Source organism: Camelus ferus, chromosome 10, assembly GCF_009834535.1.
Source record: "Camelus ferus isolate YT-003-E chromosome 10, BCGSAC_Cfer_1.0, whole genome shotgun sequence".
Classification (NCBI taxonomy): domain Eukaryota; kingdom Metazoa; phylum Chordata; class Mammalia; order Artiodactyla; family Camelidae; genus Camelus; species Camelus ferus.
This window is the reverse complement of record NC_045705.1, coordinates 14,426,520-14,454,075: the sequence shown is the minus strand read 5'-3', so window position 1 is coordinate 14,454,075 and position 27,556 is coordinate 14,426,520. Positions and strand designations below refer to the sequence as shown.

At 36.1% G+C, this 27,556-nt stretch overlaps 1 protein-coding gene across 4 annotated transcripts in view; it reads right to left on the bottom strand.

The window, feature by feature from the left end:
• LUZP2 (leucine zipper protein 2) overlaps window positions 1–27,556 on the bottom strand; it is a 423,667-nt gene that overhangs the window by 5,111 nt on the left and 391,000 nt on the right. For 3 of the 4 annotated variants that reach the window (XM_032488380.1, XM_032488378.1, XM_014568114.2), the window contains exon 10: window positions 16,216–16,308. The exons of the other annotated variant lie outside the window; for it this stretch is intronic. In XM_032488380.1, the coding sequence (XP_032344271.1) occupies window positions 16,216–16,308 (93 nt within the window). The remainder of the gene's footprint in view (window positions 1–16,215; window positions 16,309–27,556) is intronic. 4 annotated transcript variants of the gene reach the window in all.

The following is a 27,556-nucleotide window of genomic DNA, read 5'->3' as shown; positions in this document are numbered from 1 at the left end:
AACATACACAACTGGGAGTTTAATAGTTCAAGGCCACTGTGTAACTCTAACCTTGAATAAGTCAGTTTCTTTCCTTGGGGTCAAACAAGGAGGACCTTGAAGCTGGCTTTGAACTCTAGGAGTGGATGGTACCTCAAGAAGTTGTATAGGAGATTTAACCGACTACAACTCAGCTTTGAGAGCAAAGTTCTTTTACACGTTCCTCATTCTCACACTGTGTGGCACTTAACTGAACACTCACCATGTTACTTTGCCCTTCTGTGTCTGTGTGTGTGCTCCCCCCTACCACCTTCATAAAGGTCTCTCTTCACTGTGAGATCCTGAAAACCAGCTACGTGTTCCCTTCCTAGCATTAGATAGGCTGGTCACACTTTCCCACTCTAAAGGTATGATGCATTAAAAACATTAGCACTTAATGTTTTTAGATGTATGTGCATGTCTGGCTCCTCAATATACTGTAAGTTGCTTGAAGATAGAGGCTACATTTATCAGCCTAAGATTCCAGCTAGGTGCCTATTAGGTAGCAAGTGGTCAATATGTAAACAGTGCATAAATAATAAATGAGTAAAACGTTGGCTATGAAAATATTTCATTTTTTAGAATTTTCATAAATGCTTGCATTTTTCATATGATGACTTTTAGGTATATTTGATAGAAGCTCCAAAATGGTTGCATATAGCCCCTTCTTCTAAATAAGCCAACAGTATAGTGGAAAAGTAAGACTGTAGCTATGATAATGGAAATCAGGAGTCAAAACCTTGACTGCCTTATCCCAGAGAATTTTAGGTAGTTACACAGAGGAATCTTCAACACTACCTAAGAATTTTTTCCTTTTATGTTGTATGGGTATGAGTTAGACACAGACACTAAAATTTCCCTGGAATATTATAATTATTCTGTTTTTACTGTAACAATACAACAGACCTTTGTTTTTGTTATACTTGCATTCAGCCTTGGAAAAAAATAGCTAAAATAATTGTATGAAATCAAGCTCAAAATGCAGAAAGTAACCTGCAAAGTGTGAGTTTTTCTGAAAGTATATTTTAGACTAACAAAGTTCATATAAGTCATACAAGTTTAGGGAAAACTTTTACTTGAACATTAAACAGTGGTATTTAAAGTAGTTTTTCCCAGAGCCTTTAACACACAATGTCTTAAAGTTTTGGTCTTGAATGATCTGCCTACATAGGGTGATAAAAAATAATACCCCTGGGTGATAACTCTATCCTATGAATATAGGACTTACCTTTTTAATCAGCAATCCAGCAATTCAAGTGCACAGTGAAATTTGAAATCCAGTTTTTCATAATGCACAAATGCATTACAAATCTCTTAGGAGATATGATACAACCATTTTCCAAATCTATTTGACCTCAGAACCTTTTTTGTATGTCGAGTATTACTTGAGGTCACTGTCATGAGAAAAATACCATAAGATTTGCAGTGGACTATGATCTTTCCTTAATGCAAGCACAGCCAGCTATTTGAGAGAAGTCTTTGATCATCTGAACAATGAAAACTTATTAAATTTCAACATTAAAGAAAATATTACGTGTCTGGAAGACAGCTCCAACCTTTTTTTGATAGTTTGATCTTATAATGAACACTACCTTTAAGTTTATTTTTCTCTGCGCCTCACAGGCATTATGGAAACCTCATGAGATGGGATTCGTGAAATTCCTAGTGTTTCCCAGAAAGGCAACAGATACAAGGGCAGCGACTTGCCAGCATCACGCCTTAATCAACTTCATAGCCACTGATAAGCAGGCATTCGCTTGGCGAGAATATAAAGGAGAAGTTTCTTTGAGGAATTCTCTTCACTCCTGCAAACATCCCAGATTGCCAAAAATTCCAGAGAACTGTAGTTAAGGAAGGCAAAAAGACTCTGACCCATGGAGAATGTGAGAACTATTTTTTTAAGCCATTAAGTTCATGACAATTTATAATTGAAAACTAGGACAGATACGATTACAGAAGACCTGTAGGTCTTATGTGAGCCTAACACATCTTATTATTGTGTAGCTTTATCTTTGTTTTGATGATTTAACAACAAATAAGGTACTGGCTCCACACATTTTGAAAATAGAAAGTGATTAAGTTGTAAATAAAAATTTAAAAATAGTTGTGTGAACACAATGTATTCAGAAAGAGAGAGATGATTTTTTTAATGGAATAATAACAGATGGTCTCTTTTTCAATTCCTCTTTCGCCTTGACCTCTTTGTAGCTGTTAGTAGTGCTGGATCTTTCATTGTCCTAAAAGTCCCTCTATGTTTGATAGCTTCCTTCCCTTAATGTTTTATTACCTGATGGCTTCAGTGTTTGCTAGCTCTTCTCCCTCAATGTTTTTTTTTAATCTAATGTCTTTAGTTCTCATTCATCTCGGTCCCTAAACCAGTGTACTCTGATTTGGATCCACACAACTTGTTGGGTGTATAAACAATACTATTAGAATAACAAGGGAAAAATAATAAAACTTCTGTTAATACTTATACATTAATCTAAAGAAATAAACAGTTTAATCTGTATTTCTGGAATTAACATAAGGATCGACGCTGGTGCACTAATTCAACCAGATGGCCACGTGTCTAGAAATGTGCTTGACAAAACACAGGAGCTCACAGTCTAGAGGAATATGCAATATCCCTTGGTCACTCATTCACTGTGGGCATTTGAGACATTGCAATTTGCCTGTGCCCAAATTAGATTATGATTTATACAATCTCATTTTAACTAAATACATGTTTTAAGAAAAAGTTTCCTGCCCAGAAACTATGAATTGAGACAATATATATAATGCAACCAAACCGTAAAACTAACATTTTTTTCGTAACTCTTTTAACAGCTATACATCATAATGAATAACATGTAAGTGATAAAATAATGACTGAATTTAATAAGTCAACTAAATGGAATGAAACCCCCAAAATATTAAAATATAGACTTACACACCCTATCATTACCTAATTTTTTTTCTTTGCCCATTTCTTTCAAAATTTCTATTACTTTTAATTTATATGATATATTAGTTCAGGTGTGTGAACTAGGTACAATTAAGTACATTATATATTCTGGGATAATATGTGCAGATGTTTCAATGATAAGAATTCAACATAACAGTTTCTTCACGAGGTAACTTTCTGAAGCACGTACTGTACTGCATGCTAGGCGCTGTGCTCTGTGATTTACATGGGTAATCGCATTTATTTCTCAATATCACTCCATGAGGTAAATACTATTATTATATCCAGGGATGGCTTGTGGAATCTGAAATATGGAAAAGTGAAAACACTATTAGTTAATTAATTAAGGCACTACAATTTATGAGGTGTCTGTTATGTGACAGATGCTGAAATGGACTTGACTGTATCTTCATGTGTTTCAGTCCTTATTACAATACTCAGATATTTCCATCTTTACACATGAGCACAAGGAGATCAACAGTTATGTAATGTTCTCAAGGTCATCAAGTTATTGTCGCTGCAATTAAAATCCATGTCCATCTTGCTGCAAATCTGAGATCCCTCCAAGAGTCCATGTTACCTTTTTCTTACCTCATTATTTAACTATTTGCTATCTTATATTTCAACTGTCATCATATTTTTGCAGTTTTAGCTAACAGCACAATTTTAATAATGACATAATATAACATTTCTCATACTATGCTTTTGCAATATTCTATGAAGATAACTTAGAAAGTAGTAGGTACTTATTGGGGCCTGATGAATCAGTGATATGTTATCCAAAAAAGAAGTAAATAAACAAAGACTCTTTGTTTATTATGGTGACAAGGGATTTTTTCATGAAGCAGGTGAGAGAGGGCCCAATTCTTGAATAATGGATAGCTTTCTGAAGCAGAGTGATGAGGCAGAGAAGTAAAAGTGGACATCAAAGGTAATAGCGGTGAGGTCAGCTGAGAAAAGAACCACTGAGAAGTGACCAGAGTAGGGTCAGTTTATAAAAGAACTTACAGACCACGCAGTGATGTTCATACTCAGTTTAGCAGTTACAATTATATTGTAAATATCCTGCAGTAATGTGTCTACTTTTCTAAGAAAGCTTACAAGTTAATACTTCCTCTATGCTGGAATCTAAAGACATTCATGATTCTAAAATGATCATTCCATACAACACTTGCTCAAAAACATCATCAGTAGAACCACCTCCCTTCAGTGAAAGGTCTGGAACCCAAGCCAGCTTCACAAGCACTCCCCTCTCACTTGCACTTTCTGGAAATCACCACGACTTGTCAAGGCAACTCCCTTTCCTCTCACTAGGCTTACAGAAAATTGAAACTTTGCTAAATTTTTCAGATACTAGATTAAAGTACTCAAATATTTGGAGTTGGAATTTCAGAACTTATTTCATGAGTTCATTACTAAATTATGCAACGGAAGGAACAAGTTTTTTTTCAAATGATTCACCGTCTCTTCATGCTTGAAACTTACATGCTACATGTCATCAAAGCATGCTTAACTTCCATCACAAGCAAGAAACGCTAAAGTTTGATCACTTTAATGGTCTTATATCTCACCTCAAGTGGTAGTAAATCTTGACACTTTTTCCTTTCTGTACATTGACCAGAATCTATGAAAAACAGCAACAACTAAAACAATACCTTGAATTGCTATACATATTTTCAATTTATGTCTTTGTTTGAGGATCATGTTGGCTTGTGAAAACCAAATATGCAGTCAGTTCTTCCATAGGTAAGACTATGAACCACTTTTCAGGAAAACAATTCAGTATGTTAAGCTTTAATCCTTTCAGAGATCATAGGGTTTATCTGTTTATTTCCTTTCTAGATTACTGACTTAAACTAACCAACTCTCTGGCCTTTCTCAATCCATCTGCAGCTCAGCCTCCAGAAATGTCTTCCTAACATATATTCCAACATGTTAACTCACTACATAACAATTAATCAATCAAGACTCACCAGAAAACTATCACTCCCTCACAAATCTAATATTTCTCATTGCTTATAAAGTACACACTTACTCAAATAGCACATGAGGTCAATCATAATACAGCCACATGTATAGTCCCTTCTCCTAATACTCCCAACCCCTTACTGAATGTAATAGCCACAGCATTTTACTTTTTTCTTTTTCAGATTTTACAAGCATGTTCACATTTCCTAACTGTTGCTCACGCTTCTTTGATGATCATGATACATTACTCATGTTGCAAACTTCCAGCTATCATTTAATGAGCATTTCAAATTATAAATCCATGAGAATCACATGGATCTTGTGGTATTAAAAGCTCTACGCATCCTTTCTATCCCCCCATGTTCCATGTATCTCCTTCCCACAGAGAGCATCATTACACATTGCTAAACTGAGTCAAATTATGTCACTTTTCCAAATAGCCTTTTCCTTATACATGACTAACAGGAAGAGTAGGGAGATTTTCTAGGACTCAAAGGAAAGAAAGAAGATCCCTGAGAAGCAAAATGCCACCTAAATTGAAACACATTCTAAACCTGCTTCCTTGGTAGTCCCATTTGAACAAATGTTCACTTGAAACCTGGAAGCCTTTTATGGTTAGTACAGAAATGCAGGTTCTGCCAAATTTTCCATGCTGGCCCTTACCCTGTTTGTGCCAGGCATGATAAGTGAAGAGGAAGGGAAAGGAGACCGAGGAGATGTACGCGATGAGGGACTTGGAGACTCCCTCCGACAGGTGAGACGTGGTATCTGAGCATGGCTATTAGATTCACCTTGATGAACCACCGCAAAGGCTCATGTGACAAACCACTGGGCATTAAAAGGATGAATCTCTGGGGTCACTTACTTAGATTCATAGAGTTTCTTTTTACTCTGACTGTTAAAGGTACACACAATAACAGAACTTTCTGTCCCACTGACATTTTCTTTGCCTCATTCTCCAACACAACTTGCAATGATTATTGACTTTTCATTCTTTTAAGTCTTCCTGGTACAACCTGGAATTGGGTTATAAATCTTAAAGAAAGACAAAAAGTGCTATTTTACATAAAATATATTATAACTAAGAAGAATAAGGTAGTGCTTAAACCTGTGGGCTGAGAAGTCTGTCTTGAATCAATATTCAAATTCATAAATCTACAATTAACTAACTTTGTGGTCTTGGGTAAGTTTCTAGCAGGGAGCACAACCTGATCTATAAATTATGAAATGGGAGGAGCCACAAATGTATCTTTTTTAAAGTGATTACACGCAGTCTCTCACATACACACCTTCACCACCACCACCAGAATAACCAGTTTGTCTCCGGGCTTTGGGCAACAAACTGCCATCTGACAAAATGTTATCTTATGGCCATAAAAGTAGGCAAAGTAACAACAAACCTAGTTGAGACAAGCCCTTTTCATTATTTACTTCTGTTCATGGAAAGCAATACATAATCTCACCATGGTGAGACAGACGTTAATACTGGGCTACCCTTAATAATTATCAGGATTCCCATCTTAGTGTGAAGGTAACACACAAAGGAGTCTTGCACAAGTGAAGCTGAGTCCCAACTCCATCTCCCACTACCTGATAATGAACACTGAGGTTCCTGGACGTGGGTATTTGCAGAAAAATAAAGGTGAACACAAATAACAAATTTTGACATTAGAACAAATAAATCAATAAACCAGACATACTGCTATATGTCAACAATATTTCAGAAAAGAAATAACATTTTAATACTCAAAATATATAAAGGATCCAATGTCAAAAGAAATTATTCTTGAGAGGCAGAGAGAAATTGATTCATGGAAAATCCACTAATGTTTTGTTACTTGACTATTCAATGTCAATTTTCTACTGTTGAAAATTTCATGACAGGCCAGTATTCATTGGTGGAATGGTGTTTGGGAAATACCAATTTGACCTAACTTTCCCCTCAGTTGTAAAGTGGGGCTTACATTAACAATTTTGACATCATGTGAAAGGAAATAATGTAGGTAACTCGGTTAGATGAATGGAGTGAAGAGCCCATCCCAGGTTAGAATTCCTTTAGTTCTTACTTGCTGTATAAATTTGGGAAAGTTACTTCATCTTAATGGGGTTCTGATTCCTTATCTGTAAGGTAGGAATAATCCCTCTCTGACAGGTTTTTAGAAGAGTTAGTTTAAATAAAATATATATAATGGAGCATTATGGAGTAAAGCAAATAAAAGGAGAACTGTGCATATATTAAATGCTCAATTAAGTTTACTTTTTTATCCTTTCTTTGTCATCCTCAGCTTTTCTTCCTCAATCAGATGTAGCCATTTTGTCAACAAATATTTGGATCAGAATAGAAACACTGATATTCAGCTACTTTAATTTTACAACTCTGGCGTCAACATAATGACTCTGGTCATTGGAAAATTTTGACACTGCCAAGAAATGTGTTGCTATTGTTGCTCCTTTCTTGTTTACAATTTGAAAGGGCAGGAAAAGTCTCATTAACCAACCACTCATCCTTCTTGAGTAATGTCAACCTTGGAGAACACCTTTTATCCTTTCTGGTTTTTGGTTTGTTTTTGTTTTCATTTTTCTCCTCAAGGCAGAATCATCAGATCAGTCCAGCCAATTTAACTTAAGGACTCACATGCTGCAGAAGATTTTCATCATGATACATGTCCATCTTTGGCTTCAAAGCAAATATCCCATTTAGAAATGATAGAAATAAATTTGTTTATTTAGAATCACCTTTTTAAAAGGGCACTGTTAGCAAAATTACTCCATAATATTGCTGCCTCGGCATCCATTTTTTGTGGATAAGCGGCCTTCAAGGGCCTGGAACTGACACTTGCCCCTAGTCCCATCCTCCAGTGCATTCCCTAGGTGACAGCCCGCAGAGTCACAAGGAAGTGGAAGTTCCTGATATAACTTCTCCAATAGCCCTGGTGATAAAGTCTCACCTGCTTCCCAGCTCCTTCTCCTTGCAAGCCCCTCAGATAAGAACCCCCCTGGAGTTTACTAAAGCTCTGTATTGCTCTTTTTGGTTTGAACTGACCAATCCAGCTTAGCCTGGAATCCCAAGCACTCCCCAGCTGTTTGCTTTCTTCCTTGACCCCCCCCCCTCCCCGCAATGACCCAATGTTTGCCTCATATCTCCTCTAGGACCTGTGAGTAGTAAACTTCTCTATTTCACTTTCCCTTAGCTTGTGGTTTTCTTGAAACTTGGAGCACCACTGTCAGCTAGGGCCTTACTTAATAAATGTTAATTTAATAAAAATCACAACAGGCACTATGACAGAATGAAAAATCACTGGAAAGCCTACAAAAGAATGGTCTCTTTTGCATTTTGTTTATTTTAAACTACAACTCCATTCCTTCTCTTAGAAATAAAAAACAGTAATACTTTAAGAATTAAAGCTGATGGAATGATTTATGAGAGATTCATTTAAAGTCTTCCTTGAGTTTGTATTGCTCATTCTGCTGATTACTATAACTTTGTTAATGGTATTGAACACTTGGTTCTACTTCACAAGAGAGGTTAGTTTTATCTCTTATGACCTTTCTCTAAAACATTAAAAGAACTCAGAATAATTAATGCAAATCCATAACTGGGCAACCTGAAATTCTACCAACAAAAAATATCTTTGATAGGTAAAAAGTACAACTCATTCTTCACATTTAATTAATATCTGGGACAAGCTGGAGGCTAAAAACAAGCATGATCTGCAGAATGTTATAAAGGAGAAAAAAAATGGAGTTAGGTACTAAGTTACTTAGAAACATAAATGCATTTTGGCTAAATTTTTTCTGATGTCACTTTTGTGTATAAAATGTTTTTTTTTTAATATTTATTAAAAATGGTATTTCAGTACTGTTTTAATATTAAAAAGATCAGAAATTGGAAAGGAAGAAGTTCAACGATTGATAATGTAATGCTGAATACGGTGATCGCTCTGAATCAGTTAGTGCAGGAATGGTAGGCTGGGAGGGAAGCAGAGACTAACACCAATGTTCCCTAATCAGGCTCCTCTAGATAAGTCACCTTCCCTTCTTGAAGCTTAATTCTTCATCCTTCATATGAAATAGTTAAAATTTTGAAAAATGAAGCCCTGTCTAACTTCATAATTTTAGATATTTTGGAAAAATATTTATAAGGGTCTGTTGAGATGAGCATTCACTTTGTGCTGAAGGAAATACCATTATTTTTATAGTCTCTGTCTTCAAATTGCTTATTATCTAATGCAAAATGAGAACCTTATACAATTAATCAATATGCAAGATGGACTGTGATACAGGATGAAAAACATGTGTAAACCAAGCACTTCGGGGACCCAGAGGGGAAAGCCATTATGTCTCAGGGAAGGTAGGAGGGGTCAAAGAGTTATTAACTAGATTAGGTTTTGTATTTGCACATCACTCTTTGGCCAATTTACTTATAATAAATATTACCATGCTCACTGGGTTATCTTTATTTACCAGATTAAATAAGCTAACCATTATTCTTATGGTTTCTATATGATTTCTGGTAAGAAATCATAATTAAGTTCACAGGTTTGCATGCTTTAAATTAAGTTGTTATAGGAGGGTAAACATGGAAATTTATGTCTAACGTGAAAAGCAGAAAATTGTTCGAAAGACCATAGGAAACTATCTCCCCTTCCCACACAATCTGGAGGCGTGCCTATTCCTGCTTAAAAAATATCAGAGCAGCACCATGAAGAATGCCTTGTATGAAGTGCCAACCTCTTCAGATGGCGGGATGGATTGTAGCCCAGAGTGGCAATGGTATACGGTCTCTCAGCCCAATTACAGCAGGGCATGAGTTGCCTACAAAATTTTGTTAAACAAGTGTCTGCCAGCGACTCATCAGGGCATCAAATGTTGCACAATGAATATTGGATATGATTGCAAACCAGGATTTCTAAAAGCTCTGCCAAAATTGTTTTAACATGAAAACGCTAGCATAATTTTCTATTTGCAGATCTAGGATTTATTTCCTGCATATTTTCTCCTCTCACTTCCCTGGACAACGCTTTGCTATTGGATGAACTCCCTTGGATCAGGGACTTGCAAGCAGGGGTAATGGCAAGGACCGGGATGAGGAGTCCTAACAGGGCTAAACAAAAGCCTTTGCTGCCTTTCATTTTTCTCAGCACGTTAAGAAAAATTCAGTGTGTTCTACCGAGAGGAGTCAGAAAAATTGTAAAACAAACATTTACATTGAGTAGGAAGCCCTAATCCCTATGTGAAAATTAAAATAAGATGCTCAGTGTCTAATTCTTGATATGCTATTAAACAATATGAGGCACATTTGCAAACTGCAGGCAAATGGGATGAAGCAGCTACTTGCTTTGCCTTCTCCCTGTGATTCCAATATTATCATTTAAGCAAAGCTGCTTTCCAAGGAATTTAAACATCCCTAAAACTGATAGTCCAATATGATGTTAAGCTTTCAGTGATCCATTTCAAGTTTTCTAAATCTACTAAAAAAAGGGCCAAGAAATCCAGAGACCATTTTCCTAAGTGACCCTGGCTGGCTTGCATAAGGCAGAAAGTAGAACGAATCCACAAAGATACCTAAGACTATGCATCGTCTCTAATTCCAAGTTTGGGACCTTGTCCATAGAAGATATTGAGACCTTGAATATGAAAATTGCAGAGCACCTTTTTAGACTGAACTAATAATGACACCTATGATATAACTGAACACTGTGTGTTTAGTATCTATGACATATAATCATCATGATAAACCTGCAAGAAATCGACATTAAAGTTTCTCAAAACATTTAACAGGAAATACTGACAGAAGAAAACCTAGGTGAGTTTGTTCAAAGAGCACACATTCCTGGGCTGTGCCCCAGATCTACTTAGTAATCTGTGGGAGTGGAGCCTTACTACAAGCAGTTTTACAGGTTGATCTGATGATTACTAGGCATGTAAAAGTTTGAAAACCATTGATCTACATTGTATAGAAAAGAGATCTGAATAATAAAATCACTTGTCCAGGTGACCTGTACGGAAACAGCAAAGTGGTGATTTCTAGGTTTTCTCTACTATGTTATTTAGTCTCAGGTGTGACCAACAGGAATCAAAGTGCATCACCTTGGCTATTTATTTACTAAGAGATCGCATGTGCTCCCATCAGCAGTCAGTGAGGATGCTGATGATCTTAGAACCCTGGACCAGAAAGAGATACTCTTCTAGTTCTTTCCCTCTAATGCTTCATTTCCTAACTACATCCTAGAACGCATTTCAGTTTTTCATTATTCAATCATATAATATACTGTATCTTCCAGCAACTAATTCTATTTTCAGATACTTTTCATTAAGAGTTTACTTTTATATTTGACTGACACAGTCTCTCTCTAAAGCTGTTTCCACCAGTTGCTTCTGGTTGTGCCCTGGAGAGGAAGAGTGAATAAGACTACTCTCGATTTTAAATTACAGTTCTTAAGGTTGCTTTGGTCACCTTTTAAGTTTTCTCTTTTGAGAAACTAATTATCATGCTTAAAATATGTATTGAGGGTTTAAATGAGAGGCACAGTTTTTCATAAAGTGGTGGAAAGCAGTAATTATTGAGGGCCCGGTATATGCCAATATTATATTAGATTTTAGATTTTAAGCTAGGCTGTTTTATTGGATCTTTTTTATCAAGCCATATAAGGTAAGGGACACATATCCTTTTTAAGAGGTGGAAAATGGACCTCAAAGGGGTTAAATGTTCATTGTTATGCATTAGGTAACTGGTTGAAACAAATAAAACTAATCAACATTACATTCTGACTTTCCTCCTCAGTTTTTCACCTCAAGCTTTAGTAAACACACTCCTTGCCACTGTTGAACTTAGAAGTTTCATTTCTAGAATGAAACACACTTTATTAGTCTAGACTGATAAGCAATATTATATAAAAATGTATCTCCCTTATTCTGCATGTAGCATCATAATAACTTGATCAACATAGCAACTTCATGGATTTGTTTTGCAAATCTCATCACAGTTTGACTCACAGCTCACAGCTATTTAAAATTCTTTAATCTGATATGAGATAAAGATACAAAAATTAATTGAATTTCTATACACTAGCAATTAACAGCCTGGAAATAAAATTAAGAAAACAACTCCATTCACAATAACATCAAAAATAATAAAATACTAGAGTAAAGAAATAAAAAGAAGTATAAGGCTTGTACACTGAAAATCTATAAAACACTGGGAAATTTTATAAGATGTAAGTAAGTGGAGAGAGAATCCATGTCTGTGGACTGGAAGTGTCAGTATTATTAAGAGGACAATTTTCTGAAAGTTCATGTGTAGATAAAGTATCTGTCAAAATTCCAACAGGCTTTTTAATTGTAATTGATAACCTAACATTAGCAAGGAAATAGAAAGGATTCAGAATAGCCAAGGCAATCTTGAAAAGGAACAACAAAGTAAGAGGACTTTAACTTCCCGATTTCGAAACTTAGTATAAAGCTACATTAATGAAGATAGTGTGGCACAGTTATAAGGATAGACGCAGAGATCAGTGAAGCAACTGAAAGTTAAGAAATAAATTCATACTTGTAGTCAATTATTTTTGACAAAGGCGCCAGGGGAATTCATTAGGGAAAGTACATTCTTTGCAACAGGTTGTTGTAAAAGGCTGGGACAACTGAGTATCAGCATGCCAATAAGGAAAATAGAGCCTTACTTCACACCATGCACAAAAATTAACTCAAAATGGGTCACAGATTTACACGTAAGAAATAAAACTATAACCATTTTGTAAGAAAATGTAGGAGAAGTATCTTTATATTCTTGGATTGTGTAAAGATTTTTTTTAGATAAATCAAAAGCATGAGCAATAAAAGTAAAAAAAAAAAAGGTACATGCCCCAGCTCAAAGAGAGAGAATTTGTACTTCTTCCATCTTTTTGTTCTATTTGGGCCTTCAAGGGACTACATGATACCCGTCACATTGCTGAGGGCAGATCTTATCTTAGTCTACTGATTCAAATGCTAATCTCTTCTGGAAACACCTTGTCAGACATACCCAGAAATAATGTTTTACCAGCTCTCTAGGCATCCCTTAGCTCAGTCATTTTGATGCATAAAATTAATCATCACAAGTCCACCTCTTGTCAACTTGGCACATAAAGGCATCTCTTTTAACCATACTCAGTCTCCAAATACGAAGGCCATATGTCTGCTTAATGTGATATAATTATCCTTTCTATAAGAGAAACTGTACTAATCCCTTTTCCAGAAGAGGAGGTAAATCTATTTTTTTTCTTTATAAAATTATGTTTTGATATTTTTTTTGGACCTTCAGTTAAAACCATCCAAATTGGAACTTGAGTCTCCAGCTTGTTAGAATCAAATTGAAGGTATTTTCACATTGCTGTATTGAAATGGAAGCAATGCATTTCATAATATTTAACACAAATCAGAATATTCTGGATGAATTTAGACAAGCTGAGTAACAGTAAGTCCCATAGATCCAAAGATCCTCCCACTTTTTCCTGTAAAGTGGAAGAAGCCAGCAGAATTCATCTCCTACAAGTGGGGAATCTTGGAAAGAAACTATAGAGCCGTCCATGCTTAAGATCAATTATACTCTGGGCACTATAGCTTCGGGTGATGATGGTCCACAGCTCTTTTATGGAAAATTTAGCAGTGGATGAGATTACACATCAGCTTCCTGGTCAGTTTCAGACTTCTACATCAATCCTGGTCTTATATATGGTTATATAATCAACAAAGGGTTCTGGGATGGTTCCCTCCCACCTCCTACCCATTATCAAAAGTCATGTCACAGTCTTCCATCAGTATCATTATAGAGTCTTATTTAGGCACTGTCCTCTTTAAAATGCAAGTATGACAGAGTGTGAGAAGCAGAAATACTATTACTGAACAACATACTAAAGGGATTATGTCTTATCTAAATCAATGTTTTTCAAATTAAGGCTCACAGACATCTGCCTCAGAATCACTGGGGTTGGGAAGAGTGTTGCCAGGTCCACAACAAAAAAATACAGGTAACCCTTAGTCCGATTTATCTAGAATTTATTAAAGAATTTCTCAAAAATCTTAATTTTTAAAGGCCCCTCAGATGATTTTAATAATCATGTACATGTAAAATATATTGTTAGTAAAACTGGCCTGCATATTAGAATCACCTGGAGAAATTAGAGGGATAAATACAGCTAATGTCTAGCCTCCACGTCCCAAGACGCTGAGCCTATTTTTCTGATCTTGGTCCTGGTCATCAGTATTTTATGAAAACTCTCCACGTGATACTATAGTGAGGACAGGGCTAAGAGCTCCTCATCTGTAATTGGAAATCTGATGTTCACACCAGCCCCACTAGTTCCCGCTGCTCGCACTGGGCTTGTTTTACTCCTTTATATGACTCTCTTGGCCTTTAAACGGAACTGAGCCTGCAGCCACGAATACTGAACAGGCTCCGCACTAGAACGTGTATCTTCTTGGAAGCAGAGACTACAGGCTAACGTCCGCAGGACGGAGGTCAGGTCAGAGGGAGAGCATTCATGCCGGCACAAGTGGTGGCAGCTTTTTGCAGGGACCCAGACCGGGACCTCCCCCAGGGTGGTGGCTACTTATGGGACTTACTGGAGGGAGAGGAGCTACTAGTGACAAGGAGGGACATCAAAGGTAGAAAGAGAATGGAACAAACAACAAAAAAACTATGGTTTTGAGCAGGCCTTGCTCTTGACAAGAAAAACAGACCAGAATGTTGCTTTGGGGAATCTTAGGAAAACACACAGAACTTTTCACGTTTGCCTTCGATGGGAACATTTGTTTGTTTCTTAAGCTTGGTGAAGTCCCAGTTCTTTGTCCTTTCAGATGTCTTGGCCACCTCATATATGAATGATTTGCTCAAGGCACTGATACACCAGCACAAGGGCAGGAAAAAGACAACTGGATGAATAATCCTAATCCAAGGGCACAGAGCAGGACCTTTAAGGATCAAACCTGAGCATTACCCATAATGGTGCAGGCCAGAAGCTTCCAAGATTATTTATTTGTTATTTTTTCATTGAGAGGTAATTGACATGTAACATTGTATTAGTTTTATGTGTATAACCTAATGATTTATGGTTATACAGTTATACACTGTAAAACAATTTTTTCATAGTTTTAAGAAACTATATCAAGAAACAAGAGCACTTTTCTTAAAATTAACCCATGGTCTTATCACTTAATTGGACACAAACTTTTGAAAACCTTAAATATATCCCTAATTCACACCAAACTCCTTTGCGTGGGAATCCAGTGCCCCTCCTACTTAAACCCAAATTATCTCCTTAGGCATGGATCCCACCACTTTCTGTACTCTATTCTCCACTCCTGTTATTCTGATGTTTTCTTGTCTCTTTAAGATTTGCTCACACTGTCAGAGACCTATCTATTCTTCAAATTATAGCAAACAATGTTCCTTCTTGCCCCAAACCTTTTTGATTTCTTCCTCCCTTGGAAATAAATTGCAGGATATTTTATTTCTACTTCTCATTACCCTTACTATATTCTAAATTGTATGGTATTGGTACATGTTTCAATATACAAAGATGTGAAGGCAAATTGTTGAAAAAGTTATATTTCTAAGTTCACTTTGGCAGCCAAAAGAGGAAAAAGAGATCAACTTGGTTAACTTATGTTTCTGTTCTGCTCCATTTCCTTTGCTATCACCCAATTTCTTTCCAATCATGAGTAGTTTCACCAGACGCTTTCCATTTTGTCAGGTAGATTAAAGCCTAACTTTGAATCGAAATAACAACCTTTGTCAATTGCTGTTTCTCAAGTCCAGACATGATGAATCTGTAACTGTGCCAAAGTTCCAGAATCAAATTTGCATTACACTTATTACAACTGAAAAAAAGCAGCGAGCACTATCATCTGAAGGGTAAAAACCTCCATTTCTCTATAATGCTGGGTTTATTTGCTTTATGGGGAGAATACTATTGAATCACACTCTTTGTTTGGGGTTCTGTTTGTTTGTGTTTGTTTTTAATATTTTATCAGCTTTCTGTTATGTGATTGTGGGAACGACCCCCTTACCTCTCTGACAACTCAAGTTCATAGTCCTCCTAATCGTCTGATTACATCTCCTAATAGAGCAATTCTACCTGCCACATCCAAAGAACATCTGCTTTTTCAAATTTAAAAGTACAATGTTTAGATAGTAGGTATTACATATAAATAGAAAGCTTCGTGGTAGCATGAACTAGGGTTGTTAAAATGCTTATGTCCTTGTTTTCACGCTGAATGTTGATAAAAATATTTTAAATTAATCTTACAATTTGAGAATTGCACTCAAGGATCTTCGGATTCTCCTCCTTTGTTGTCTCAACTTGAGAGCCCTCGTGGCTTTCAGTAGTGATTTGTTGAGGCTTGAAAGAGAGAGAGAACATTTAAAAAGGGATAGAGAAATAGGTGTAACAATGAGATCCTAGGACTACTGTAAAATAAGATATGATGGCAGCATCATATTCAAAGAAAAAGAATAAAGTGAAAATTTGTATATATTAGCAACGTTAAAAATTGTAACTTAAATATTTTTAACTATGAAATTAAATAAAATAATTTCTATTCAGTTTTGTGTTAGTGATGTCCAGTGGGACTGTTTTCCCACTGGAAATATTTATTTCTTTTTTAAAAGTAAACAATTTTTAAATTTGCATTCTTTTTTATTGAAGTATAGTCAGTTAATATGGAAATATGTATTTTTTGCATAATAAGCTTTTATTTTGGGGCTCTTGGTTCCTCAAAAAGCAGGAATCCTATCTTTTCTCTTTATTTTAGCCCCCCCATATATATGGGAAATAATAAGTACACACCTGGTTTTGTTAATAAGAAGTAAGATGTTTTCTAACATCTCACTGTAATTTACAAAGAGAGCTATATTCACTCTACTACTTCACTAACTAAGTGGTTTTGTCTGGAAACACAAAATATTATTCTAAAATTCATCTTTTCAGGAATGCTAAATTTAAGAAAAGACACTTTTTAAGGTTCTGGCCAGGAAAGAGTATGCCATAGTAATATATGTAAGTATCCCTACAGGTTGTCTAAGACTATCCGCCCAACCGTGTGCTTCTCGGACAGAGCTGATTTGAATATGCCATTACATCAGTCTGTGGGGGCGCTATTGTAGGATGAACAAAAACTAAACTAGAGAACACTCGTGTGTTTGGATATGAAACTTGGATCTCAGTGGATCACAGGAGAGGAAGAAAAGATGATTCCAGCCACTAGGAACGGGGAAGCCTAGGATGTGGTCTCGTCAAAGTATTCAAACCCACTCCAGTTTTCTCTGTGCTACTTTCTACAAAGCACTGGCCTGGTTTTCTACAAGCCGTTACATTCCTTAGAAGGGGAACATTCTTACGAAAATAATACTTTTATAAAAATAAAGCCAATGATACTTAATGAAAATAATGGAATACTAAATTTAAGAAAAATTAAGAAAGCTTATAGCATTATCAGAGAAATAATAGAAAATAAAGCACCTTGGGTGACTAAAACAGCTCCTACATTGTCACCCAAATCCTGGGCTTTTGAATTATAGATTGAAAATAAACTGTGTTTCTTAAGAAAAATAAACCAAAACCAGATTGACTACTGTATTAGGCTATATGGTGCATGATGATGGCCCCTCTCAAATATATGGAATGTCCAGCAAAAAAAAGTGAATATTATATAGTAAAATATATGATAAGATTAAAGATCTTGGGAAGAGAAAATCACTTTGTGTGTTAGTCAGCTCAGGCTGCCATAACAAAATAACACGGACTGGGTGGCTTAAGCAGCAAAGAATTTATTTTTCACTAAATCCTGAGGCTAAAAATTCCTAGATTAAGGTCCAGCAGGGTTTGGTTTTTGGTGAGTGTCCTAAAAAGATAGAGGCAGAGGGAGATTTCACACAGATACACAGAAGAGAAGACAATGTGAAGACAGAGACAGAGACAGAGACAGGGATGATATGGCCACAAGCCCAGGAATGTTCATGTAGACACCAGAAGCTGAAAAAGGCAAGGAACAAATTTCCCTTAAAACCTCAGAGAGAGTGTGATCGGGCCAGGTTTCAGACATCTGAGAGACTTAAATTTTGTTATTTTAAGTCACCATGTTTTTTGTAATTTGTTTCAATAACCACAGGACACTAAACAACTACTCCGTCTAGTAATTTAGAAATGTACTAGAGACCAATTTTCCTAACACTTGAGTATATTCAATTATTCTCTCCAAGGAAAAACAATTTAACATTTCATCAATAGAACATCCAATTCTCTCTTTTGTCTTTTCTGACGAAAAGTCCCAAAGCATAAACCTTTAGAATAATACTGAGAATCCATCTTAAACATGAAAACCTCTATTAAAGAAACTGTTTTGTCAATGAATAAGTCTAGAATCCCAGTAGTATACTGTCAAATAAACCTTCAGAATAAATGACATCTTACTCATTTCCATGTTCTGTTGGAGAAGGTATAGGACACATATCACATATGTGTTTTTTCTCTAATTGTGATTTTTATATTTATATGGTTTGTGCATATTTTTAAAATACAACATGAGTAAATTGGAATAGGTGGTGTAGAAAGTTCTTTCCTTAGAAGTGGAAAGATCCAGAAGAATAATCAGGGATGGTGAAGGTGGCTAACATAGAAAAATAGCTTTGATTCTGGGCTTACAACTAGTATCCTCATGGTGAAGATAAATATAAATGAAAAGATATATATATGTATTATACACTTAATTTATATATATTATAATGCAACATTTATATATTTAAATATATATTTATATATTATTTAATATTTTTTATATAATAGATATTATTATATATAAGTAAATATAGTCACTTAATATATTTTAGCTGATTGGTAGGTACTGTTAAATGCAACATTTGATTTAATTATTTAAAGTAGAATGAGATGAATTTTATTTCTAACCAAGACTGAACAACAATGATCAGATTTACTCTCCCACCCAATACAATTTAAAAAATTAGAAGAAAAAAATAAACAATGGAATTAAGGAAACTGACAAAAGACAATGAGGGACAGTGGTTTATTAGAGACAGGACACAAATGAGGTGCACAAAGCCTGTGCCACTGGAAACTACAGACCAGGAGAAGGGTGGCAAAGAGCCAAAACAATGGGAAATTATAAGCAGCAAAGAGCCATTTTGGGAGGGATGATTTCTGCCAAAGCCCACACACGCAGCGCACTCTGTGGAGATCAAACCATGGGCCATATCTCCCTTGCAGTAAGGACCATGGAGATAAATGAAGTGACTGAAATTGCTATCTTCTTTTGTTGACTTAATTTAATTTCCAAGAGTCTTGACCAGTAAATGAGATCATGAACTTTTTAAAGGCACGAACAATGACTCTTGCATCCCTTTAACTTCTCACAACTAGCTTCTAGGCTAACTAAAAGAAGATGATTGACGTTATTTAAAAGAATAGAAAAAAATTTTTTTGTAACTTTCTAAAAGTAACCTTTAAAGCACGGTTACTTAAAATGATGTCCATTGATATTTAAATTAGAGTCCATTGCTTTTATAAAATTATTAAAGAGTCTGCAAAATCCCAAAAGATTAAGGACACCTGATTTAAAGCATATCCGTTCATAAAAAAGTATTTTTGCCACAATCATTGTACACACTCTCTCTCTTTTCAAGCTAATAAAAGGTATGTCATTCATTTATTCAAAAGCTACTTCTTGGGTGATCATGATGTGGCCAGAATATGGGAGATTACTAAACAGATGTGGTTCTTTTGCTAATACTCAGTGTGGTGGAAGAACTGCATGTCAAACAGGTACTTCGTGAAACTTTAATTAAATACAATTTAGATAATGACTGGTAAAGAAAATATTAGATTGCTTTGAGAGAACAGCACACAATAGGATGAGCTGACCCATCTGGAGGGTCAGGTCAGTTTTCCTAAAGACGTGGTTTTATAAATGAGACCTGAAGGGTGGGCGGTGTTTGCCCAGGTGAAGAGACCTGGGAGAGCCTTCCAGATGAGGGAGCAGAATGGGTACTGGACTGGGGAGGAAGGACATTTCTAACTTTAAGGGACCAAAAGAAAGCCATATGCCTGGGGAAAGGTGAAAAGTAGTGAAACATCCAGTTAGAGTGTAAGGCATGGCTGTTTCAGTGTCTGTCTATCTCCCAACTTTGATTTTTAGCTCTACCCTCAAGTCACCCACATTACGTACGGTTCCAGCTTCCCTCCCCACCTCCACCTCTCACAGATTCCCTCTATTCCCCTATATTGCATCCTCCAAAACACTAGCAGAGCAGTGTAAGAAAAGACAACACTGAAACAGATCGTGCTGATCTTCTGTTGGCTCCTTTCTATGTTCAGGTTAATATGAAAGTTTCTGGGTCTGGAAACAAGCTCCTTCAAAACCTGCTCTTTAACCCTTTAATTTCTTTCTATACCTGCCCAGTTTCCCCCTCCCCCTGCCCCGAGTGTGTGTCTCTCTCCCTCTCTTCTTTTTCTTCCTCACATGTGTATGTGCGCACACACAGACACATACACAGACAGTGTTCTCATGTCTTCCATTATTCACAACAGTTCCTCCCAACTCTGCCCCCCTGCCTTGGCTATTTCTTCTATTTTTCCCCAAATCTTTTTTTTTTTTTTTTTTGATAAATTTCCACTTATTTTTGAAAACATAGTTTGAATACAGCCTGCACTAAAGATTCTTCCCAAAATCTCTCATGAAAGATAAAAAATTTTCTTTACCCTCTGTCCTTCTATGAGTGTTTTTTTTTTAATGGATATATTTTAGTTTTGATTTTTGATGTGTTTAACTATCCTTCTCCTTTACTATACTGAAGACTCCGTATCAGTTAGAAATCAGTTAGTTGCAAGTTATATAATCCCCAACCAAAAATAGCTTAAACTATAAGGGTTTTTTTAAATCTCACATAAGAAATCCCAAAGTAGAGGAGTTCTAGAGTTGGGTAATTCTATAATTTAATAACGTCACCAGGATCCAGTAGTTTTTTTGCCTTTCTGCTCTGCTGTTTTCAGAATGCCTCCATATGATTATAAGAGCAGTTTTAATTTAATAACTTTCCAAGTTATTTTTTGGCTATACACTACCCCCTGCCTATTACATATTTTATCTATTGTAGACAATAGGAGTCCAATCAATAGAATAATTTTAAAGTACTAAATTAGACCCTGAGAGAAATTATTTGTTCCTAGGGCCCTAAAACATAGAGATACACAAGGCTTCAAAAACTCTTAAGTATTCATATTCCTAAGAGATAATGTTTGTGCTAGAATAGCAGAAAAGAAACAGTGTTTGCAGGTGATTAAATGTGGAATCGAAACTGAAGCATTCGATAATTGCTGAATCCATTCACTGATATATATACACCATGGCCAGGAAAATAACTCTACAGAGATGAGAGAAAGTAAGATGTGATTAGTGAAACATAAAAGGTGCATAGTGCTGCAACAAGGAGTGATTCTTCTCATCAGAAAGAATGGAGTTTTGTCCTAAAACCTCATACTCAGCTTGAGAAAATGGAGTGTTTGAAAATAGGTTGAGTGTAGCTGGTTTTACTGGAGGAAAATATAGTCAATTAAAAATGGGGAGATGAATGGTCATATTTTATTAGGAAATCACAATTGAAAAAAATGTTCTTCCTTGGACATTTCTTTTTAAAAATGAGTAGTCATACTAGAGTATATGGTATTAAACAAAGAAAATGTCCTCTTAATAAAGATCTTTTGTTGCTGTTGCCCCATTCTGTGCCCATCATTGCAAGGTTGCTGTTGAACAATTCCCATCTTTATACAGAAAGATGTTAGGTTTCAGAAACACACACTGGATTTTCAAAAGGGTCTGGAGCCTGGATCGCATGCTTGCTGTAGTTCACAGATGGTTGTTAACACAGGTGGAACCTGCAGATCCCCTCAAATATGATGAGAATTTAAATAATATTGTACAGCATTGCATTCCAGGATGTGAAGCTCTGAGGTCATTTTTAAAAAGGCAAAGTGTGTGACACCAAATTAAAAAAGTACCATTCTGCTCACATTTCTTCTTCTGACAGTGGCCTTAAGAGACCTCAGAAATCAGGCCACCATAATGACAGCTTCAAAAGTATGCCTGATACAAATTTAAGTTTAATAACTTATTAGATAACCAGTCATTCAGCAAACAATCATGTATCATCAACTCTATGGGTGAGGGGAAGGCGTGAATGAGGAAGGAAGCGGGACATAGAGATAAACAAATGGTATCTCTGTCTTTACAGAATCTTTCATTATGGTGGAGTATAAAACAGAGGTTTACCTAAATGTCGCTTGTATGTTGATTAGAATGGAAAAAATAGGGAAAAAATCAGAAATAAGAAGAAACATGAATCACAGTGTATATCTACAAAGAAAAGATATATTAAATAATTCAAATAAAATTTGCAATGGATTTTAAAGAAATGCATTATATCACTCATAAAATGTTAACCAACTGTGTAACCTTCTGTGAACAACTTAGTATCTCTGTTCTTCAGTTTACTCATGTGGAAAATGAGGCTAAATTCTATATGATGGTGGCTACATGTCATAATACTATTGTCAAAACACAGAATTTACAATTCCAAAATCAAACCCAAATGTAAACTACAGAGTTTGGGTCATTATGATGTGTCAATGCACGTCCATCAGCTGTAGCAGATGTACCACTCTGGTGAGGGATGTTAACAGTGGAGGAGGCTACGTGTGTTGGGGGAGGGGGTGATGTGTAGGAACTCTGTGTCCTTTCTACGTTTACTTTCTGGGAATCTAAAACTGCTCTGAAAAGCAAAGTCTATTTAAAACTTAAGAAATAAATAAATAATGACAATATTTAATTGTAACTTTAGACCTAAAATGAATATTCATGAGTCCATACTGGTATAAATAAATGATTGAATCTATAAATAGTTGGGGAAGAAGATTCAAATGTTTCTTACAGAAGAATTCTCAATAATATATTAGATATTCTCTTCTTCAGTAGGAGGACTCACTATACCAAGTGAAATGTCAGATAGACAAAGACAAATACCGTATGATCTCTTTTATATGTGGAATCTAAAAAAAGAAACCAAACCAAATCAAAACCAAACCAAGCAAGCTTACAGATACAGAGAACAGACTAGTTGTTGCCAGTAGAAGGGGGTGGGGTGGGGGGGAGAAATGGGTAAAGAGAGTTAATTGCATGGTAACTAGATTTATTTTGCTGATCATTTTGTAATCACTAGATTACTGTGAAATACACAAGTCAAATGATTATGTTGTATACCTGAAACTAATATAATGTTGCATACCAATTTTACCTCAATTAATTAAAAATAAACTAAAAAAAACTCAGTTGCCAATGACTTCGTTTTGAGACCTAGGATGGGTTCTAGTCTCCACGAGCCTTAGTTTTCTCACTTAGAACCTCAGGATACCGTTAGTACCACCTCACAACGTTCCTCTTGATTTTAGCTGAGAAGACTTGTGCAAAACCCTTAGCAATCACAGAGCGAGTGCTTTATAAAATTTTTGCTGTGATAACATAAGAAGCAGTGCATATTTAAATGTGCCATCCTTTTTGTTAGAGTATCTCTAAGGTTCTAAGCAATGTACTTTTGAGAGGGTGGTTTGGTGCACTGGACTTGACATAAGAACCCTGGGTTCAAGTTTTAAGTTCCCTTTTGAGTAAAACAGTTACAGGTACAATCTGCTTCATTTATTGTAATGATCTAATAAAACATCTTATAGCAAGCAATGTCCATAAAGAACTACGCACGTTAAATTCATCACCATCATCATTATTATTGAGCAGTTGGAACCATAAATTGTAAATGCAATTAGCAATAGCATGCAATAGCAATAGCCTACAAGAGGGAAAAGTTTGCTCTTAGGGTATAATTGATGGGAATAACTTCCTAGGTTAGGCAGCTGCGGACACCCAGGAAACATTCATAAAGAGGAGATCAAAGAGTACCACGCATACCACAGGGAAGCCCAACACCAGCACTCTAGGGGATTCAGAAACACTGTGTATGATTCCCCCAAACCCTGAGTATCAGTGTGCTCCATACAGCGATGAAGAGCAAGGCTGCTACCTCTCATTGTCTTTGAAACATTTAAATCTAACTCACAGGGCACACTGAAGGTGGGTCAAGGTGACGAATAATTCTCTGGGTCTTTCATCAGTTCTGGCACAAAGAATACAGTCACTTTCAGTAAATATAAAGCTATTTTTATAGTAACGTCCTATTGCTTTTGGAAGTTCTTTTGTGGAAATAGTTTTGATGAACACTCAAATTATTCTCTTACTGTTAAACTCCGTGTAGAATTTTATGATGAAAACTTCCCCAGAGATGGACACAACAGTATCTTAATTAGAACAAATAAGTCTGAAAATAATAATATTTAGTGTAGCCTTATAAAAACCTTTTGAAGAAAATGGTATTATTATCCCTATGTTTCGGTGAGGAGTTGGTTAAAGACGTTGCGTTTGTTATCCAGCTGATTAGTAATTAGCAGAGGACAAATTCATCCCGAGGCAGTTCGCCTTTAGAGTCTATGCTCTTAAACACTAGATATACCGCGTACCGTGTATCAGGCTATACATTTAGCATTTTAGTTTGTCAGGCATGTTGTTTTATATTGTTAATCTATTTCACAAAGGAATAATCACAATCTTTGGTTCAATTTCTCAACATTTCACACGAACATTAAATAACTGGCAGAAGCCAGGATTTACGATTGGTCTGTTGAATTCCAAAATCTATACTCTCACACCTCATTCTTAGCACTGGATCTCTGACATTCAGTGGCAGATTCCAACACGGGTTTCCAGGGCAGCGATGTTAAAGAGAGAAGCCAGAAAACTCAGGGGGCCCACCTACAGCAGCTTGTTAATGCCCCAAAAGGACCATGATGGGAAGAAGCATAAGCCTACGACTGAGAAGTAATTTTTAGCTTCTCCCCACATGGGCTATGATGCTATTTAGACAGAGCAGATTAGAACCTAGTCCTGTCTTTCAGAACTTAGTTTTGGTACAGTGGAGAGTAAATCATACGTAAGTTTAATCCTGTAGTATGTTTCTATTTACAAATTTAAATTGGCTTAAATATACTTAAATTTACTAACTTTCTTTTGAATTTATTTTTAATTTTACTCCATATATTTCCACATAAGGATTACTTTTATATCGTACACTCTGCTTGAAGCAGCGTTTTATTTCACTGGTTCTCTTGTTTCCTAACTTCATCTCTCTTAACAAAGTCCTGATCCAGCCACTGAGATTGGAAAACAAAGCAGGATACTTAACAGGAGTCCTCTGGAGGGAATTTAGAAATTGGTGTTAGCGTGCATGTGGCAGAAGGCAGATAAGGTTTTGCAAGGCATTTGTCTAGAGGGACGAGGGGCTTCTTCGGAGTCAGTAAGGACTTAATGTTCACTGATAAAATACAGGTCATGTGTGTATTGCCTTTCTGACCTCCCCTCCATCTGCAACCAAATTTATCCATGCCTTCATTCACCTTTATCAACTTGTCTCCCCTCTCGGAGGCTGGTATGTCCCTACTCCTCTCCACACCCAGCTCTTCACTTTGTGATCATATTCACATTCTTGGATACTTCTCTGGAATTTTGTCTTCATTACCGTTCTGCATTGTTCCCTTTCTCCCCCTTCATCCTAAGAACTCCTTCCATGCATTTTTCCACTCTCTCCCTCCTTACAGCTAATTTCCTTAAAAGAATCCTCTAGTCTTCTCACCTTCACTTCCTCACAAATTCCTGCCAATTTTATGTCCTCTGCATTTCTCAAATCCACCCCTCCTCTCCTTTCCTACTGCCACTGTCTCATTTTCTCTTACCAAGAATATACTATTGTTCTCTTAACAATTTTGTTTGCTTCTATTATCTTGTTGTCCTAGTCTTTCTCTCTATGTCACTATTGGAATTATCTTCTTAAAACTGTAATCTCATCAGGTTTCCCTTGTTAAAAAAAAAAAACAATTTGGTAGATCCCCAGTCACTGCAAGATATAAACATAAATGAAAATAAATAATTTTGGAGAAGAAAAAAAAAGTACTATCAACTTAAAATATTCATAGCAAGTTGATTTAATTCTGTTTAGATATCCTTTTCTTTTGCAAGTGTTATAAGAAAATATCTCTTGCAGATGGAGTATTTAGGATTAAGAATTTTTACTGCAGCTAAAGAGAGAAAAGAAAAGTTGAACGAGAATTTCTAGTGTCAAAGACTAAAATGTCTCTTGGATTTTGATATTCAACGTAGGGGTATCAGAGTCTGACTTGTTTATGAATAGCAAAGTGGTAATTAGAAGCTAATCTAACACATCTTTAAAATAACTTGTTCTTTGTTACATCAGAGGGACCACAAAAGTCATTACTATTTGATGAGAGCCCAAGAAATTCTAATGAAAATATAGGAAGAGCAAATGGAACTAGTCATCCGTTTTTTTTCACTATCCTGTCCCACCTCGGACTCTAGCACCTTGGGCAGTGGCAGCAGCGGAGCAGCCAGGCAGCCCAGCTCGCGGAGTCTCTGGGTGCACCCTGGCCTCAGGCACTGCAGGCACCCTCAACGCGCCAGTTTGCCCAAGACAAAAGTCAGCTCCTTCAAAGGGGGCGGTGATTGAGGAGTCCAAGAGGAGAGTGGCAAGCTTATCAAGTAAACCTGCTCCTGCAAAAGTGTACTAAAGAAGCCAAAAGAGACAGCAGGAAAGGATAAATCTTCAGAGGGAAAAAAAAAGCAAACAAAAGGGAAAAGAGACCAAAGTGGCTAACCAAGGCACTATAAGATTCACCTCGAGTAAACAGAGAAACTAAAAAGGAAGCGAGTCCAGTCCCTGAAGCAGCTGGCAAGAAAGAAGCCAAGTCTGATTAATACCATATATATCATGTCTCATCATTGGTCCCTGTCTCCCTTCTTGTATAATCCAGAGAAATATTTTCATCAACTGTTTTGTAAATGTAAGATTTTTAATAGTTTTAGAAACATGTTTAAGAAGGAGGGACTCCCAGCTCATCTCATTTTTTAGTGTAAATGCTTTTTTTCTTAAGAGATGAAATCATTTGCTGGTGGTTCATTTTCTCAGTACAACAAGAAAACAGTGGGATATTGAATATGGGAGGTTTTGATTGTCTTGGGTGTCAGTTTAGCATTCCACAGGATGGGGAGTTCTTTTTATATTCTAGAACACCCTTAATAGTCAAGGGCAATCTGGAGTCATAGTTGTACATTTAGTATATCTTGAACATTTTAAATTACTTCTCTTTTCATGTTGTTTTTTTAGTAGAACTGTTTCCTAAAGAAAACCACTCCTTGATCTTGGATCCTCCTGTCAGAATTTCATGTACTCTGTCATATCTTTGGTGACAGTAGTCCAGTTCCCTAGTAGCTTTGTCAATGTGCTGTGAAAGATTGAAAATTTGAGTATGTAGTGTATATGATATTAAATTGTGAGTTAGGGATACTTTATGATGTAACAGCTTCTCAACATTGAAGATATTGATACATGATTTACTCTTAAGAAAAATCTGTCTCCAAATTCCAGGCTGAAAAGTCAGTGGAATAACTGTTTCAAAAAGAATCACAACT